Below are 17795 nucleotides of genomic sequence, written 5' to 3'. Positions count from 1 at the left end.
GTCCTCTATACTATAGTTTTGGAAATTTGGTGTCTGAGCTCTCTGACTCTTATCAGTGTGACCTTCTGATATATTTGTATGACATGTCAGTTTACTTTTGCCACTTTAAGTTCTACCTCAAATGAAGGAATTAAGGGATTTTTTTGGTTAGGACACTTGACCTTCATAATTGTGTTCTGATTTCTCTAGGTGTCCGAGATATGACCAGTTTAAATCCCGACACCACATTGGCTGACTTAGGCCTGGATTCTCTTATGGGGGTAGAGGTGCGACAGACACTGGAACGGGATTATGATATTGTCATGGCAATGAGGGAAGTTAGACAACTAACAATTAACAAATTACGAGAGCTCTCCTCCAAGCCTGGACATAATGAAGGTAGGATGACAACTGATACGTGGCATATTAGAACATTTCCTAGTATTTCCTAACTATCCAAAAGCGCCAACTTTTATTTTCTAAACCAATATGCCGCTTTGTTGAAGAATTATTCTGATGGGTGATGAGCTGCATTAATTGCAGCAAAATAGATCAGACAGCACTCAAAAAAATTGAGTGCATGTCTGCGAGGCCCCATTAAGATCAATGGGAGGCCTGTACCGCGATTACCGCAACGTTGCCTGAGAAGGGCTTTAGCTTTGATATACTCAGCCTGGTCACTCGTTCTGATAAATGATCACCAGGGATTGTAGAAGACAGACTCAGGATGATCAATTATCACTAAGACAAGCCATTTAGTAAAAAATAACAAAAATAGTAGAAAATAACATTGAAAAATTTCCAAAATGCTCAGCCTCTTGTAAAAAAAAGAAGAGATGTTTACCTTCCCCGATCCCTTTTCGTCGATGCCCGTCCCCTGCTATTCTTAATTTCCGGCAGAGGCATAACTTTAAGCTGCTGGGCCCCAATGCAAAACCTATAACAGGGCCCCCAACTATAATGCTTTATTTATAGTACTGGGCTCCCTATATGGAGGAGAGGCCTTATGGGCCCCCTAAGAGTCCTGGGCCCCGGGTGCAACCGCATCTCCTGCATCCCCTATAGTTACGCTAGTGATTTCTGGCTACAGTGGGCTAGCAGTGACATCATCGCCACCAGGGACGTCTGAATGCTGCAGGCAAGCACTGACTCACTTTGGCCAGTGATTAGTTGCCATGAACATATATCCCCTTGTTGGGACGTTATCGCTGCTACATCTCGAAGTGTAAGCCGACGAGAGACCAGACATCAGTGGAACCAGAGCGCTGGGAGATCAAATGAGGTGAGTATGACTTCTTCTTCGTCCCCACATAACCTCTTTAAATATCCTTGGAAAGAAAATATTCAAGCAGTGGCCTGAGGTTTCATTACATTAAGGCTTAATAAGAGTGACATTTCTTCAGGCTCTCATCCCTAATTAAATTATTGCACCTCTTCATAGTATAATCAAGAACATGGTTGTAGGTTATAAGCAGTAAAACTCATCACTTCCCAACTAAAATGTTTATATAGGAATTTAGACTTTTGGGTGCTCGGATACTTTGTCACTTGCAGAAGGCTAATTTGAAGCTCCTGGACCCTAATACAAAATGTATTTAAAAGACCCCCCAACAGTCATGCATCGTATATAGTATGGGCCTCTTCTTATAGGAAAGAGTGTTTGTGTAGTCTATATCCATGGAGACCCTTAGATCTGCATAGAAGCTGTATACACAAATGGTAGGATCAGAGGCGTAACTTAAAGCTTCTGGTCCCCCATGCAAAATCTGTAATGGGGCCCCCAAATACAATGCTTTATTCATAGTACTGTGCTCCCTATATGGGGAAGACGGGCCTTGTGGGCCCCTCAAGGCTGCTGGGCCCGGGTGCAACTGCATCCCCTGCATACTCTATAGTTACACCAAGGGGCGTAACTATAGAGGGTGCAGGCGATGCGGTTGCACCCGAGCCTTAGGGGGCCCATAAGGCCTCTCTTCTCCATATAGGGAGCCCAGTACTATGAATAAAGCATTATAGTTGGGGGCCCTGTTACAGGTTTTGCATTGGGGCCCAGAACCTTCAAGTTATGTCTGTGTGCAGCATGGTTTAGGTATGGGTACGGGTACAGATAGAGGGGGGGGCCCCAGCTCACATTTTGCATCAGGGCCCCTGAGCCTTTAGTTACGCCCCTGGTTACGCCAGTGGGTAGGATACTTTCAATGAAGACTACGCAACATTGCTTTATTTGAAATACAGTGGAGTAATTTAAGCAATTGCAAACCATCATTTAACTGCAGTAAGTCCATTAAGTTATAACCAGTGCAAAAAGTCGAATTATTTGTGTATCTGTGGTTAATGAAAATTCTGAACTTTAGATAAAACAATGAAAAATAAAAGCAGAATGAAAAAAGTATTTAGCGCCAGTTATGTAAATACAGCTGTTTGTTTTATGTAAGATATAATTGGCTAGTGTTAACTTTTCAGAATCCAAACCCTCTCAGAAAACCTCCGCGCAACCAGATCTCAGCTTCCTGGACCTTAATAATCTCCTGGTGAATCCTGATGCTTCCACTATCACTAAGCTGAACGATGTACACAGTAACGAGCATCATCTCTTCCTGGTGCACCCCATCGAAGGATCTATTTCAGCATTCCAAAATATGGCTTCAAAACTCAACATTTCCTGCTATGGACTTCAATGTACAAAAGGTAAATAAGGTGGTTGATAGAACATTGAGGTTGTTTTTACCACATCATTCATACTATCCTAGATACACTATATGGTAAAGGGATGCTATGTCATTTCTCATATTACAACTAGACTGATCTGGCTTATACCACTAAATCCAGATCTATCCAGAACCCTCAGATCCTCCTGATCCCACTAACAATCTTTGCAAAACATCACACAGCATGCTCTCTGCCTCATGGGAATATGCAAAGACAGTGAGGATTCGCATTGCAGTTTTACATCGACCCAAGCTGGAGACCAAGAGGATCTGACAACTCTTTTAGTAGGCTGATTCACTGCTGCACCAAACATTATGCTATAAATCATGGACACATATCTCCCCTAGCTCCCTCCAAAACACATATTGGCTCGGCTGAGAGCAGGCCTGTGCCTAGGGCAGCTGGTTTTGGGGGGTGGCTGTGGCACCTGCTAACAGGAAGTTTTTATCTATTTATTCAATCCCTTTTCTTCATCTTCCACCTTGGTAGGGTTTTTGTGGCATAAAGAGGAAGCAAAGGAAACAATGCTCCTCCACATATCTGTGGAGATAAGCTGATACTGTGACACTTCATGATGAGTTGGGGGGACAACATGAGAGGACTTTGGAGTAGGGGGGACATAAGAGGATACTGTGTGATGGAGGAACATGAGAGGACTCTGTGAGGCTGCAATGATACTGTGTGATGAGCAAGGGGGACATTCGAGGACACAGTGCGATGACATTCGGTGACACTCATAATAGTTTTATTGTTGGTTGTTAAAGGTAATCAGTCACCAGGTTCATGCCACTTGAAACGCAGGTAGTATGAACCCCGGACAGACATACCCCTTCAGCCCATATATGTTCTAATTCTGAAATGCTTCGTTTCAGAAAAAACATTCTTAAAAGTTTGACTCCCAAGTCCAAGAGGCGAGCTGTGCCAGACTATCACCAGCATCCAAAGTGACAGCTCTCTCCCTTCCTATGTGGAAGTAGAGGAGCTGTCCGTCTGCATGATGCTGGTGGCCGCCTCTTTGACTCGAGAGCTCCGAGAACTGAGCTCAAAGTTAAACTTCTAAGTATGTTTTTTTCTGAATCGCAGCAGCATTACAGAATAAAACACACATGAATAGAGATGAGTGAGTATACTCGCTAAGGCACATTACTCGAGCGAGTAGTGCCTTAGCCGAGTATCTCCCCGCTCGTCTCTAAAGATTCGGGGGCCGGCGCGGGTGACAGGTGAGTTGCAGCGGGGAGCGGGGGGGAGAGAGGGAGAGAGAGATCTCCCCTCCGTTCCTCCCCACTCTCCCCCGCCGCTCCCTGCCCCCCACCGCCCCCCGAATCTTTAGAGACGAGCGGGGAGATACTCGGCTAAGGCACTACTAGCTCGAGCAATGTGCCTTAGCGAGTATACTCGCTCATCTCTACACATGAACCAAATGGGCACATTTATTAGGTTTACTATTCTTCTAAGTCCCTATTCACACGAGTGTTTTCTCCATTAACCACTAGAAAACATCACCAGACAATCGCGCCCGTGTTAAGCATTGGATTCCATTGCATTCATTTACATTTGCAATTTTTAGCCGCGAGAAAAAAAATCGCTACTGAAAAATCGCTAAATCACGAGGCGATTTTTCAGCCACAATTTTTCCTTGCAGCGTCAAAAGATAGGCCATGACCTATCCTTTGACGAAAGTTGATGAGAGCTCCCATAGGTAGAGTGAGGGAGTTTACCTGCTACTGAGCTCGTTGAAGAAGACAGCTGGCTCTATTTAGTTGTTTAAGCCAGACTGCCGCTGCAGCGTCCTTTTCACGCAATGCTGCCGCATGGACCGAGGATCTAGTGTGTATTAAATGGGATTCACAAATGTTCTGACATTTCTAGTCTATATGCCATAAACATGGTGTCCAGCAATATTGTAACTAACACATTTTGGATCCTGCCACCAACTTTAATATAGTGCGCCATTTTACACTATTTTCTCAGTGATATTTTGATTATGTTTGTGCAAATATTGTATTTTTTATTCATAAGCAACCAGCGTGAACTCCACTTGATATTTTGTGTTTTAGCCGCTCCTTTGGACAGCATTCAGAATCTGTCAGCTTACTACATTCAGTGCATAAAGCAGGTGCAGCCAGAGGGGCCCTACTGGATAGGTGGTTACTCATTCGGAGCTTGTGTGGCCTTTGAGATGTGCTCCCAGCTGCAGGCTCAGCGGGACGGCACACACGCCCCAGACAGCTTGTTCCTGTTCGATGGGTCACATTCATACGTTGCTGCATATACTCAGGTAAGCGCATTTATTTTTTTCCATGAGTAGAGGAGGTGTAGTTAATTAAAAGGGTTGTCCATTTGTAAAGTATTAATGACTTATCAGCAGGATAGGCCATCAATAGTAGATCGGCGGGGGTTTGTCACCAGGGACCTCGCTGATCAGCTGTTCGCCGAGCCGATATACTTGAGCTGATTTCTGCAGACAGCTCCGTTCCCACTACAGTGGTCAGGCTTTGTATTGCAGGCCAGGTTGGGAAACTGCAGTGGGAATGGAGCTGTTAGTTTACTGCACAAATCGGCTTAGTGCACAAGCACATCAGCTCAGTGAACAGCTGATCAGTTTGGGACTCCAGGCGGCAGACCCCTGGTGAGCTACTATTGATGGCTGACCTAAGAATAGGCCATGAATCATTTACGACTGAAAGCCTTTAAATACAGAGCGGGAAGGCATAGTGAATACAAGTGGTTTCCTTGTACTTTTTGACTAATGACAATGGACAATCTAAGGGAAAAAACTCAAGGAGTATTTGTTCCCAGAGCCAGTCCATTAGAATCCGCCATTAAAACAAGTTTTCAGAACTTGCAATAAGATTTATATAGGCTTAAAATGCTAAAAAAAATTCATGATTCTTAGGCTAATTTCACATGTGAAACTCGGCCCGATATATATCGCGCTCGGAAATGTGTGATTTCCCCGCGGATGCGAGGCAAAAACACCTCGCATCACTTCAGGAAAATAGCAGTCCTCTGGTGTGGCTTGCAAGTTTTTCCCAATGTAACCAAGGTAACACCCATAGTTAGGATTTACCGAGGTTTTCTTCCCGCATCGCAAAGTTCAATTTTCTCACCCGTGTGAAAGCGGCCTTACAGTAGTGATTTTCCCTGGTTTCCATGCCGCCAACCTGCTCTGCTCTTTGCATACAGTCTTGTATGATGCATTCTCCATAGTGATGACACTACAGTAAGGTCACATAACATACATCACTATAGACGAAGGACCGTCAACATGCAGAAGTGTACAGAGAACCGAACAACTCAATATCCTTGTTTGCTGTCACAATGCTATTAACCGTCCCTGCTGTCAGCTACAGGAGCCATCCATATATAGTCAAGACAGCCAACGGTAATTTATGCCCCCCAACCACTTTATCTTGAATAATGGAATACCCTTCTGTGTTTTGTAGAGCTATCGCGCTAAATTAACTCCAGGCAGTGAAGCGGAGGCTGAAACGGAGGCTCTGTGTGCGTTCATCCAGCAATTCACTGGTACAGAATATAATAAGGTAAATAGGACATCAATATGACCTAGCAGGCTGCCTGCATATCCAGAAGTACATTGGTTTAATATCTTACCCACTCTTTCAACAGATCCTGGAAACTCTCCTGCCCCAGAAGGACTTAGAAGCCAGAGTCCGTGCTGCAGTAGATCTGATAAGACAAAGTCACAAGTCCATTGACCACGACGCCCTCCACTTTGCAGCTTCTTCATTCTACTACAAGCTCAAGGCTGCCGACCAGTATGTCCCAGTCTATAAGTATCATGGAAACATAACCCTACTGAGAGCAAAGACCAGGAATGAGTACGGAGAGGGGCTGGGTGCAGACTATAAATTGTCCGAGGTAAGTGGAGATTGCAGGAATCATTCTCTTTATGTCTGCACTACTTTTTATAGCTAAGGCCCAAAAGGAGGGATTTCTTAAAATCGGTGAAGAGGAAAAATGAAGTAGTTGCCCGTAGCAATTCTGGTTTTAATTTAGTGAAAGAGCTATCCTAATTGGTGGTTATGGACAACTATTCTACATTTCTTTTGCACCACTTTTAATAAACTACCCCAATGCGTGTTACAGCTCGGTTGGTTGTGTATTTGCTATGAGCGGAGTGACTTTGATACGTAATGATTCCAATCATTGTGCTACCCAAAGTTCAGAGAGGTCTATGTACTACACAACAGGTTGGTGCTCGATGGACATTTCCATCAGTAGATAGATTTCTGGTCAAAGCAAAATATATATTTAGAAAGCAGTCTATTTGGTAGACAGGATAGCGTAAATGACCTAGGGCCAAGAAGTTAAAGGGGTTTTCCAGGGAGAATTCTACTGATAACCTATCCTTAGGATAGGTAATCAATAAATGATTGGCTGGGGTCCATTGCTCGCATGCCGCAAATACACAGAGGTCAGAACGGAAGCAGCGGAAGTCTAATTGAAATCAATGAGAGCCATGCCTGCAGTTACAAGCACCAACCACTACACAGAGGTCGGCGTGGAGACTTCCGCTGCTTCAACTCCGTGTATTTGCGGCACTGACAGCATGTGCCCGCTCAGCTGATCGGTCAGGGTCCTGAGGATAGGTCATCAGTAGTATTCTCCCTGGAAAACTCCTTTAAGGAAGATAGATATAAGCCAGACAGAACAGAGAGACTGTAGAAATGTATAATATGTGTCCTTATTTTAATACAATTATAGTAGAATTAATATGCATAAAAAGTTCTGTAACTTTATCCTGAGTTGCTGACTGTATTATACTCATGAGCCGCATTCACAATCCCACCGGCTTCACAGCTGAATTCTCTCAGTATTTCTTCCTGGCTCAGTGGCTGCATAAATCCCGTTCTAGTAATTTATAGAAGTGTAGAATTTGCACCAGACACTGTACAGCAATATGATGCAAAAAGGAGATGTAGTCCTTTGGGAACCTTTCACAAGTGCGGAATATTTCTGTAATACGCACCGAAAGCTTAATCTGCTGTCGTGGATTTCTGCTGCATAATCCACATGTATACCGGAGGATTTTGGTTCAGAATTCTCTGCATCTGTGAGTGCATGTTGCAGAAATATTCCGCACATATGAAAAGTCCCATAGGGACTAGTGATGAGTGAGCACGTTGGTTTAAGGCTGATACTCAATCGAGCATCGGTCTTGTCAAGTAACTGATTACTCGACTAAGCACCATCCGGGGGGGCGGTGGGAGGGGGAGTGAGAGAGATCCTTAAATGAGCTTGCTCGCTCATCTCTAATAGGAACCAATCACACAGGACGTAATATGCCCTCCTGCAGAATATTCAGCACCAAAATCCACGTGGAATTGAAAATGGCAGAATTCTGTCAGCAATTCTGCATTAAAATGTGGATTGTGGTGCAGAACAACACTGTCGCGGAATAGTCTGTCCTGTGTGACAGGTCCCTTAGAGGAGTTCAGCTATTAGCGGTGAGCCTACTACAGGCTTGTTGACTGCTTTAAATAGCAAACAGTAGAACTGAAATTCTGTAAAGATTACTTAGCGTTTTATGTGGACAACATGGTATTTATAGGTGAAAAGAGAAGGGAATTCATCAAGGCATGAGAAAGTGTCAAAGTTTGGCGCATGCCTTTTTTGTGCACGAATGTGTGACTTTTTTCCTTTCTACGCTGCATTTGGCACTTTCCCAAAAAGTGAGTGGGGATTACCATGAGGAGTGTTGTCTCCTGCAACCCAACAGATTTGGTGCAGATGGCAGAAACAAGCGTAAATCAAAGCGCAAATCTATGTCAACTCATAGCTGGCGTAGATTTGCTTTTCTGTTGCACAGACAGGGATGAAATACACCAAATGTCTTAATAAATTAGGAGCATTTTACTCCAAAGGGCTTCATATAAAGACTGGAGTATGAAATGTCAGTATAAGGCCTCATTCAGACAGGTGATGTGATTCTACGCTGGCCGCATCGCAGGCAGAAAACGCATGAACGGAAAAAAGGCACGATCCAGACACGGCTAAAATTAGTGTTTTCTTGCCCATTCACATGGCTAGATGCGGAGAATATACGCCGCAGGCCATACATAATTCCTTCAGTCGGCATTAATCTTCGGAATTACTTCTAATGCCTAAATAGAGGAAGCTGTCATGTTTTCACAGTGTTGTCCACTGCTAAACTTCCTTCCCCTGCCTTTTTCGGCAGCTCCCATAGGAGTCTATGGGCGCCACCAGCCCATAGATTTCACCCCCCAATTTGAATTCAGTAGTATTACTGACATCTGCTGCACCAAGATCCATAACAAAGTGTGCGACAAATTAGCAATGTGTGAACACACCCTAAAGGGGTTTTCCCACTATTCCACAGGAGAGGAAATAAATGTCTGATTGCTCGTCATCTGACCTTTTGGACCCCCAGCGACCCCCAACATCTCTAAACACCAAATCCCCTCTTGTGAATGGAGCGGTGGTGTGCATGCATGATCATCGTTCCATTCAATTTTCAAGAGTAACCAGAGATCACTGCACTCACTAATCTTCCTCCATCCCATAAGAGTTAGGATCGCTGGAGTCCTAACAGTCAGACCCCCCATGATGATCCGCTATCTTGTGGATAGAGAATAAATGTAATTTGTGGGTAAACCCCTTTAATAAATCTGGTCTGTTTTCTTTATTTGTAACTGTGGCTTTTACCACCTTGATGACCTATGACGTAATTGTACGTCGTAGGTCACATGGAGAGGGTTTGCGAGGGCGCAGGAGTTGAGTCCACTTTATGACCAATAGCTGTCAGCCGTTTCCGACAACTCATAGCTGGCTGAATGGCCGCAATCAGAGGTAGCTTCAATTAATAACTCCTTAGATGCCGTTGCCAATGTTGTCCACAGAATCTAAGCAGCTGGTTGAGAGGGGGCCCTCTCCAGTATCCCATCAGTACCCCAGTTATGCGATTATAATGTGCCAGTGGAATCACGTGGCAGTGTGGAACCTTGCATAGGCTTCCATGGTTGCCATGTATTTCAGCCTAGTAAGCCCTGCCTGTGTCAGGGCTTAAAGCGACCCTTCAGTTGCAGGTCAAAATTCTGTCCCGGGACCAGAAGGGGGGATATATTACCTACATTTGTTCTTCTCTGCCAGTTCTCTGCTTTGCTGGTTCCAGGTCCCATTTTCATCTGTCCAAGATAGCGGTGCAATCTTCAGCCTACCTAATATACACAGCACATTAGTAGTGTTAGACTATGAATGCACTATACCTGCTCCCTGATTGGCCAGAGCTGTTCATGTAATCAGTACTGGCCAATCTGTGTAAAGCTGAATGCTCACGACCGGTTCGAATTCCGGTTGCGAGATCTCGTACCGGAATCCGACGCGGTGCCCCGGCGGTGACGCTTGTGTACCTGTTCAATGTCTTCTTCTCTGTGCTGTGGATGTGCTGGCTGGGGCGCCGCTGCACATGCGTAGTGCAAAGAATGACGTGCCGGCGATGACGCAGATCCACGGTGAATCCACGTCTTCCATTGACTGCAATGGAAGCCGTCTGTTCGAGGCCCGCACTATAATAGGACACACTGCAATCTTTTTTTTCCCAGCGAGCCGGAAAATCAGAGTTGATTTCCGCTCGTGGGCATGGAAAAGCAGAAAAGTTTAACTGCAGGTAATGTACCCCTCTCCTGCTTTATTTTCAGGAGAGAATTTTGTCATGAAAACAGAGAGTTGCTGCAATAGGCTGCTAGTAAGAGCAGTATTACAGTATATAGTAGAAGTGATGAGATGATCACAAGTTCAAATCTCCTATAGGGGCTTAAAAAAGTTTTATCAAAAAGGTATTTTTACTTTTTTTAACAATTAAAAAATAAAAATATTACACCTAAAAATCTTTTCCCAGAATATGCATAATTGCATTTTTTGAGCATTCCACTGTCAAAAGTGAATAACAAGTGCTCAAAAAGTTGTATGGACCAATAAACTACAGCTTGCTCTGGAACAAAGCACTCCTCCAGACGCCGTCCACAGAAACATAAAAAAATTGCAGATCTCAGAATATAGTGACAAAAAGCTATTTTTTTTAAACAAAGTTTTTTTTTGTATTTCAGAGAAGTAGCAAAACATTAAAAATTTTATATAAAATTGGTATTGCTGCAATCGTACTGACCCGCAAAATAAACTGAATGTGTCCTTTTTACTGCATCGTGCATGCCGTAAAGAGCAAACCCAAAATACAATAGTGCTATTGCGCTTTTTTCCATTTCAGTTTACTTAAAAGTTTGTAAAAGTTAGAACAGTAGATGTTATGGCACAATTAAACGGTACCCCAAAAAAATACAACTTGTCCCATAAAAAACAAGCCCTCATATGGCTATGTTGATGGGAAAATAAAATGTTATGGATCTTGAAAGGCAGGAATGAAAAAAACAAAAATGAAAAATGTCTGGTCTTCAAGAGGTTAATTCAACCTAAAATGGTATCCCACCATAATAAAGAATATAAGCAGAAAATCCATGCACCTCACTATTTCTGAATGGTTCCCACACCCCTAACATATTGTGTGCATATGGCGGTATTATTCTACACATTCAGCTATTTAATACATAGCTCAAGAACAGAAGTCCCAATCTCCAGCCGCATGGAGCTTCCTGCAGCTCATTCTTTTAGCAGGTCTTCTTGGATCTGAGCTTTAGAAATATTTAGTAATGCAGCTTCATGTACAATCATTTGATATAAGTTCTTTTTTCCTTCTTCTCTATCAGGTGTGTGACGGGAAGGTGTCCATTCATGTCATAGAAGGAGATCACCGCACATTTCTGGAAGGAACCGGTGTTGACTCTATCATCAGCATCATCCACAGTTCGCTAGCTGAACCTCGCACAAGTGTCCGTGAGGGTTAAGCAAAAACACCAATGCGTTGCATTGAATCTGTCATCTCCTTGCCAGGTTTATAGAAGTTCTGCTAACATGAAGGAGAAAATGGTTTCGTTTAACACACTGGACTGGGCATACAGTCCTTTTGAGCATGCTCATGACTTCACCCACATTGCCCAGTGCCATAATGGTATCTCCAGTGGCCAATAACCCTGGAAGACTCAGCTTTCATGTCCATTACCACTTTTCCTGATCTATGTGTACCACACACAAGATCCCATGCCTTTTGCATAGAGTAGGAGTAGAGTTCATTTTGTAGCATGTTGTTCTTATCAGTATTCCAAAGGCAAGACTTTAGCACTTAGAAAACCTTGCACACCACTTTTGAATGGCTAGTTCTCGTCCTCTGAGGCATCCCCATGCCTGTGAAGAGACTGACAAGTCTTATAATGACATAGGTCTTCGTACGGTGGAGTCCCTGTCAACCTTAATGTTTTGGTGGTTGCGTATTTTTGTAATTTTTTTATTTTAATGTTATGTAATTTATTGTTCTTGGGGTCACTCACTCATTGGAGATGCAGTCAACTCCATCTGCAAATGATTTGTGAAGTCTAATTGTTGATCTACACTTGTACAACTCTTCAAGTCTGAGGAAACCTATTTGTATTACAACCCTTAGGCATAAAATGCTATCCAGCAAAAGGCAGTTGTGCCCAATGGTTGCCTACTGACACCTAGTAAATGTATTAGCACCACACATTAGTGTCTAGAAGACTTGAGTGTGATGTACGTGATGGCACTTACTTCACATCTATATTATTTGTGGGTGGTTTAACCCTTTTATAGGGGCTAATACAATATGTAATGCTTGGATAAATTGCAACTCTCTGCAATGAGAGGTTGCAAACATGCATGCAATGGTCCACAATATTAGGCATGGGGTTTGAGCATCTTCTAGTGGGTGTGTTTTCCTTGAAGGAAATGAGACATTCTGTTGCACATATGACACAGTTGAGAGGTGAATACGGGCTTCATGTTCTCTCAGATGAAGGCTTAGGACCTAAAGTTGCATTAAGGATTGATTCCTTGCAGACATGCTGGGACTTTAGATGCCTGTTGAGATCCTCCCTCTGTTGACCACAACAGAACAACTTTTATGTAGGACTATATTTTAATAACAAGAAATAATTGTGATGGTTTGTTTTTCATACATTATTTTTCTCTCTCCTGGTAAATATTGCTGCTTTACGATAGTCTTGTGTATGTTGCACTCTCATATTATTAATAAAGAAGGAAATCGTTGATACTTGTGGTGTTTTTGTCCTTATTAGGGTTTACACGGGGCGGAGTTGCTGCAGAATTACTTTCCACACGGAAATTCTGCCGGCAATCTTAAGGCTACATTCCCACAAACGTATATCAGCTCGGTTTTCACGCCGAGCCGATATACATCCTCCTCATCTGCAGGGGGGGAGGATGGAAGAGCCAGGAGCAGGAACTGAGCTCCTGCCCCCTCTCTGCCTCCTCTCTGCCCCTCTGCACTATTTGCAATGAAAAGGGGCGGGGGCGGGGCTAAGTCACACGAATTAGCCCCACCCCCGTCCCACCCCTCCTCATTGCAAATAGTGCAGAGGGGCGGAGAGGAGGCAGAGAGGGGGCGGGAGCTCAGTTCCTGCTCCTGGCTCTTCCATCCTCCCCCCTCTGCAGATGAGGACGACGTATATTGGCTCGGCGTGAAAACCGAGCCGATATACGTTCGTGGGAATGCAGCCCACACCTGAGACTAAGCAGCAAAGTGGACAAGATTTGCAAAAATCTCATCCACACACTGTAGACAGTCCAAGCTGCACTGAAATTGACATGCCATGCAGAATTCAAAGCCGCAGCATTTCAATAGGTAATTTTTTATTACTCCCCACCAAGCTGGGTACTCATTTTACCAAGGATGGAAGGCTGAGTCACTCTGGAGCTGGCTACCTGAACCACACAGGGACTGAACCCACAACCTTCTGGTCATGAGCGAGAGCTTAGGACTATATACTGCTGCCTTAACATTCTGCACCATACAAGGTGTATTTTGTTATCCATCTGTTGTTCGAGCCTACAAGGGACTAGACTTTGACTGCAAACTGACCCATAGTACCAGTTGTGCTACTTCACACATCAGTTTTTTTCACACAGTCGTATGGCCCATGTGAAAAAGACTTCAGCATGCACTATTCATAACATTTCACATGGGATGGAATAGGCCGTACCAAAAGCCGCGGTAAATTCAAAATGGAAAAATGGCTTCACAACTGCCTGCAATTTCTCATTAAAACCCGCAGCTAAACCTGTGGATTTTGATGTGGAATGCCGCAGCTGTGGATTTGGCTGCATCCGTACGGCAGCGTAATTCCATCCCATGTAACAGGCCCCTTCTAGTCGGATTTGCGAACAAGACTTGCCCATTCAAGTCAATGGAGATGCGAAAATAATAGGACAGCACATAGACACCATCCTTGTGTCCTTTGGATTTCACATGTCTGTTGCTAAGAGACTAAAAAGGAATTAAGACCTGCTTCAGTTTTTTTTATGCAAAATGAACTAAATATGAAAGTTAAAAACAGACTGCATACAAACGTCATGGATGAAAAAATGTAGATTTTTGCAGACGCACCGCTGATGTCTTTTTAACCATTTATGTGAATTACCCCTTACATACAGTTTCTAACAGCTAGTATACAGCACTCTATGACAGCTGTATAATCGCCCTTTTACACAGACCAATTTTCTGTACATAATAACAAGTGTCAACCGAAAAGTAGTATGTTGATCGGTACTCGTTAATGCTGTTCACATGCATCAGATTATCAGTTGTATGGGGTGAAACAATAGTTAATACGATTCTTTGTCTCCATCCAGATAGCATTCATCTGCAGCACATTCCCCTGTTTATACATAGGGATGTGCTGCTGACCAATGAGCATTTTAATTCCAGCATAGAAGATCCAATCAGTCAGTAAATGAGCATTCGCATATTCAGACAGGCCAGTGATCAGGCAAATTAACATTTCATTTCATAATGCACCAAATGTTTCCTTCTGGTGAAAGGTCTGAACTGCAGGCAGGTTAGTTCAGCACCCGGACTCTTCTGTGATGGATGCAGTATGTGGTTTACCATTGTCGTACTGAAATATGCCAGGTCTTCGCTGAAAGAGACGTTGTCTGGACTGGAGCAGATGTTGTTCTACAACCTCTATATACTGCTCAGCATTGGTGGTGTCTTTCATGATGTGTAAGCTGCCTATACCATAGGCTCTAATGCAACCCAACCCCGTACCATTAGAGATGCAGCCTCTTGTACTGTGCGCTGATAACAAGCTGGATGGTCCCTTACCTCTTGAGTCTGCAGGACACGACGTCCGTGGTTTTCATAAAGAATTTCACATTTTGATTCATCTGGCCACAGAACAGTTTTCCATTTTGTCTTAGTCCATTTTAAATGAGCTTTGGCCCAGAAAAGATGCTGCCGTTTCTGGCTTATGTTGATATATGGCTTCTTCTTTGCATGCCATAACAATTTTCTGAAATTGTTCCACAGTGTTTCATGGATTGGTGAACCTCTGACCATCTTTGCTTCTCAGAGTCTCTCTAACATGCTCTTTTTATACACAGTCATGTGACTTAGTAGATAATTGATGCTTTAGCTGTTTTTCATTAGTAGCTTTCTGTTATTCTGTCCTAATTTTTTGAGATGTGTTGCTGCCATCAATTTTTAAATTAGTTAATTTTTTTTAAATGAAATTGCAAAATATCTCAGTTTCACCTTCCGATATGTGTTCTGATATACACATATTCATCTTTATGGGAGGTGTGCATGTAGAAATACTCAAGCTGCTGCGCGTGATGTCTTTGCCGGTGGACACTACAGGAATGGAGAACCGAGTGAGTATGACATTCAGTTCCCTGAACTAATTCAGCTAAACTTCGAAGCATCATAATTTAGTGCAGGGGTGTAACTATAGGGGGTGCAGGGGATGTGGTTGCACCCGGGCCCAGGAGCCTTAGGGGGCCCATAAGGCCTCTCTTCTCCATATTGGGAGCCCAGTACTATGAAAAAAGCATTATAGTTGGGGGCCCTGTTACAGATTTTGCACCGGGGCCCAGAAGCTTCAAGTTACGCCTCTGATTTAGTGTATGGTGCTTATAATATTGACAGGTTCCATTTAAAGCTCCAAAAAATGTTTATATCTAAGTGACCTTTTAGACAAGCCAAGTTTTTGAGCCAATGCATGTCATTCAGTTCTTGTTTCATTTTCTATTACACAGGCCAAGAATCTGCTTATGGGGATAAATAATCCCTAGTATGATTGTTCATCCCTGTAGGCCAGCTGTATATTGATACGCAAATAAGTGAGCATTTTTATGCTGGCTGGAACTGAACCCTCACTTGATGAACCAGTGCTCAGTCATTCGTTGGTTTATTAGTCCCTTAGCATGGCCCATTTGTCGGGTAAAAAAAATGTTTCGGCCCAATAATTAATCAGCCAATTTAAAAGGACCTTAAAGCATATGGAAGCCTTTGTGCATAAAAAATCAATACACACATATCTTACTAAGTCCCGGCAGAAATAAATTATATAATTATTTGTTTTTTTGCTTTGAGTTTTCATTCTAATGCATATAGAAAGCCTCATACTTGCTTTGCCTCAAGTCCTCTACTGAGGGTTGGATCTGGGCACAGCATTCCTAGCAGTGATCAGCATAAACTCAGCTCCCCCTCCCTTCTTCTCTGTCAGAGACTGTGTAACCATACCCACTTGGTACTACACAATGCTATCTCTCCATTTACTATTGGGGGGATAGATTGGTGGTGGTGGAACAGATAAGCATGGTAGAGTTGATTACAACACAGATCAAGGTGATAGAAGGTGAGCTCCACTAAAAACTGAAACTAATTGTACTGTAGGCAGGTGGGAGGCAGATGATCTGGATGGAGAGCAGAGTATAAGAAATCAGTTGTACTAGAAGGTGCAGTATGCTAATGCAGAGGGGCTGATAAGATGATCAGTATCTCCCAGCACTGTTATACAATCTTCTGTATTAAGCTATCTTCCTCTAGACTTATCACAGTTTTTTTTCCCTTTTATACTACATATAACTTGGAGTGTAATAAACAATGACATATAAGCCTTCCATAGACTGAACTTCCCTGTGTGGAAGACTCTCATGAACTTACAAATGACAAATGTCACTGCAGAAAGCCCCTGAGTGGTCGTGTCTCATAAATCCCTTACTGTGTAATGTGCCGCCTGGTTTAGAAGAGCAGGCTAGTGAAGGGGCTAAGGAGTAGCATAAGTTTACTGTCACTGATGGATTTTGCTAATATGTCAGTCCTCCAATCTGCAGTGCCCTGGAAAACAATACAAGCATAGGAACCAAACAATTAGGAATTTTTAATGAAAACCAATTACAAAAAAAACTTTATTTCCCAAGAAACATTGATTTTGGCTGCCTGCAGACGGACGGAAATTCAGCGGCGGGATTTCCGCCGCTGGAAGCTGCCATAGGAGTGTGCCAACAAACGCAATCCTATGCAGACGGCTGCGATTTGGCCACGCAAAATCCCGCGCAGCAAACAAATCGCGGCATGCTCTATTTCTGTGTGGGGCTCACTCACCGGCCGCCGGCTCCGATCTGCGCATGCGCCGGCTGCCGGGCAGCCAGCGCATAAAAGAGCAGGGGCCGCAGGAGAGGTGAGTGCCCGCACTGCTCTCTGCGGACGCTCGGGTCGGGTCCCGCTGCGATAATTCTCCCAGCCGGATCCGACCCGGCCGTCTGCAGGCGGCCTAAAGAAAAAACAGGAGTGCAAAGGTGTTCAAAGCCTTTAACTCTACAGGCAGCAGCTGATTGAAAGAGAACAGATTAATTCAGTTCAGGGAATATAACCTAAAGAATAATTTTTAAGTAAAACTCAGGGAAGACAAGTGGGCGTTTCTGTATTTTCAACTGAGGCAGAAATGTTTAATTCATGTATAATGTCCTGAATAAGATATTTTTTTCTACTTTGATTTCTTATTAAAGGGGTATTCCGGGACTCAGTTATTGATGACCTGTCTTCAGGACAGGTCCTCGATATATGATCGGCAGGGTTCAGTTGATTGAAGAGGATGAGGCACTCAGGTAAATGTTACAGCCAGAGGTATAACTTGAAGCTCCTGGGCCCTAATGCAAAACCTGTAACAGGGCCCCCAAGTATAATGATTTAT

General features: G+C 43.5%; 1 protein-coding gene across 3 annotated transcripts in view; it reads left to right on the top strand.

The window, feature by feature from the left end:
- Positions 1-12844, top strand: part of FASN (fatty acid synthase) — a 77575-nt gene extending 64731 nt beyond the window's left edge. For all 3 annotated transcript variants that reach the window (XM_066587710.1, XM_066587711.1, XM_066587709.1), the window contains 6 exons: positions 190-378; positions 2443-2667; positions 4746-4966; positions 6135-6233; positions 6319-6570; positions 11433-12844. In XM_066587710.1, the coding sequence (XP_066443807.1) occupies positions 190-378; positions 2443-2667; positions 4746-4966; positions 6135-6233; positions 6319-6570; positions 11433-11570 (1124 nt within the window). In that variant the 3' untranslated portion in view covers positions 11571-12844. The remainder of the gene's footprint in view (positions 1-189; positions 379-2442; positions 2668-4745; positions 4967-6134; positions 6234-6318; positions 6571-11432) is intronic.
- Positions 12845-17795: the final 4951 nt, after the last annotated feature.

The sequence above is a fragment of the Eleutherodactylus coqui genome, chromosome 13, assembly GCF_035609145.1.
Source record: "Eleutherodactylus coqui strain aEleCoq1 chromosome 13, aEleCoq1.hap1, whole genome shotgun sequence".
In the NCBI taxonomy this organism is placed as follows: Eukaryota; Metazoa; Chordata; class Amphibia; order Anura; family Eleutherodactylidae; genus Eleutherodactylus; species Eleutherodactylus coqui.
Note: the sequence above shows the minus strand (reverse complement) of the source record. Positions and strands in the feature narration are given on the sequence as shown.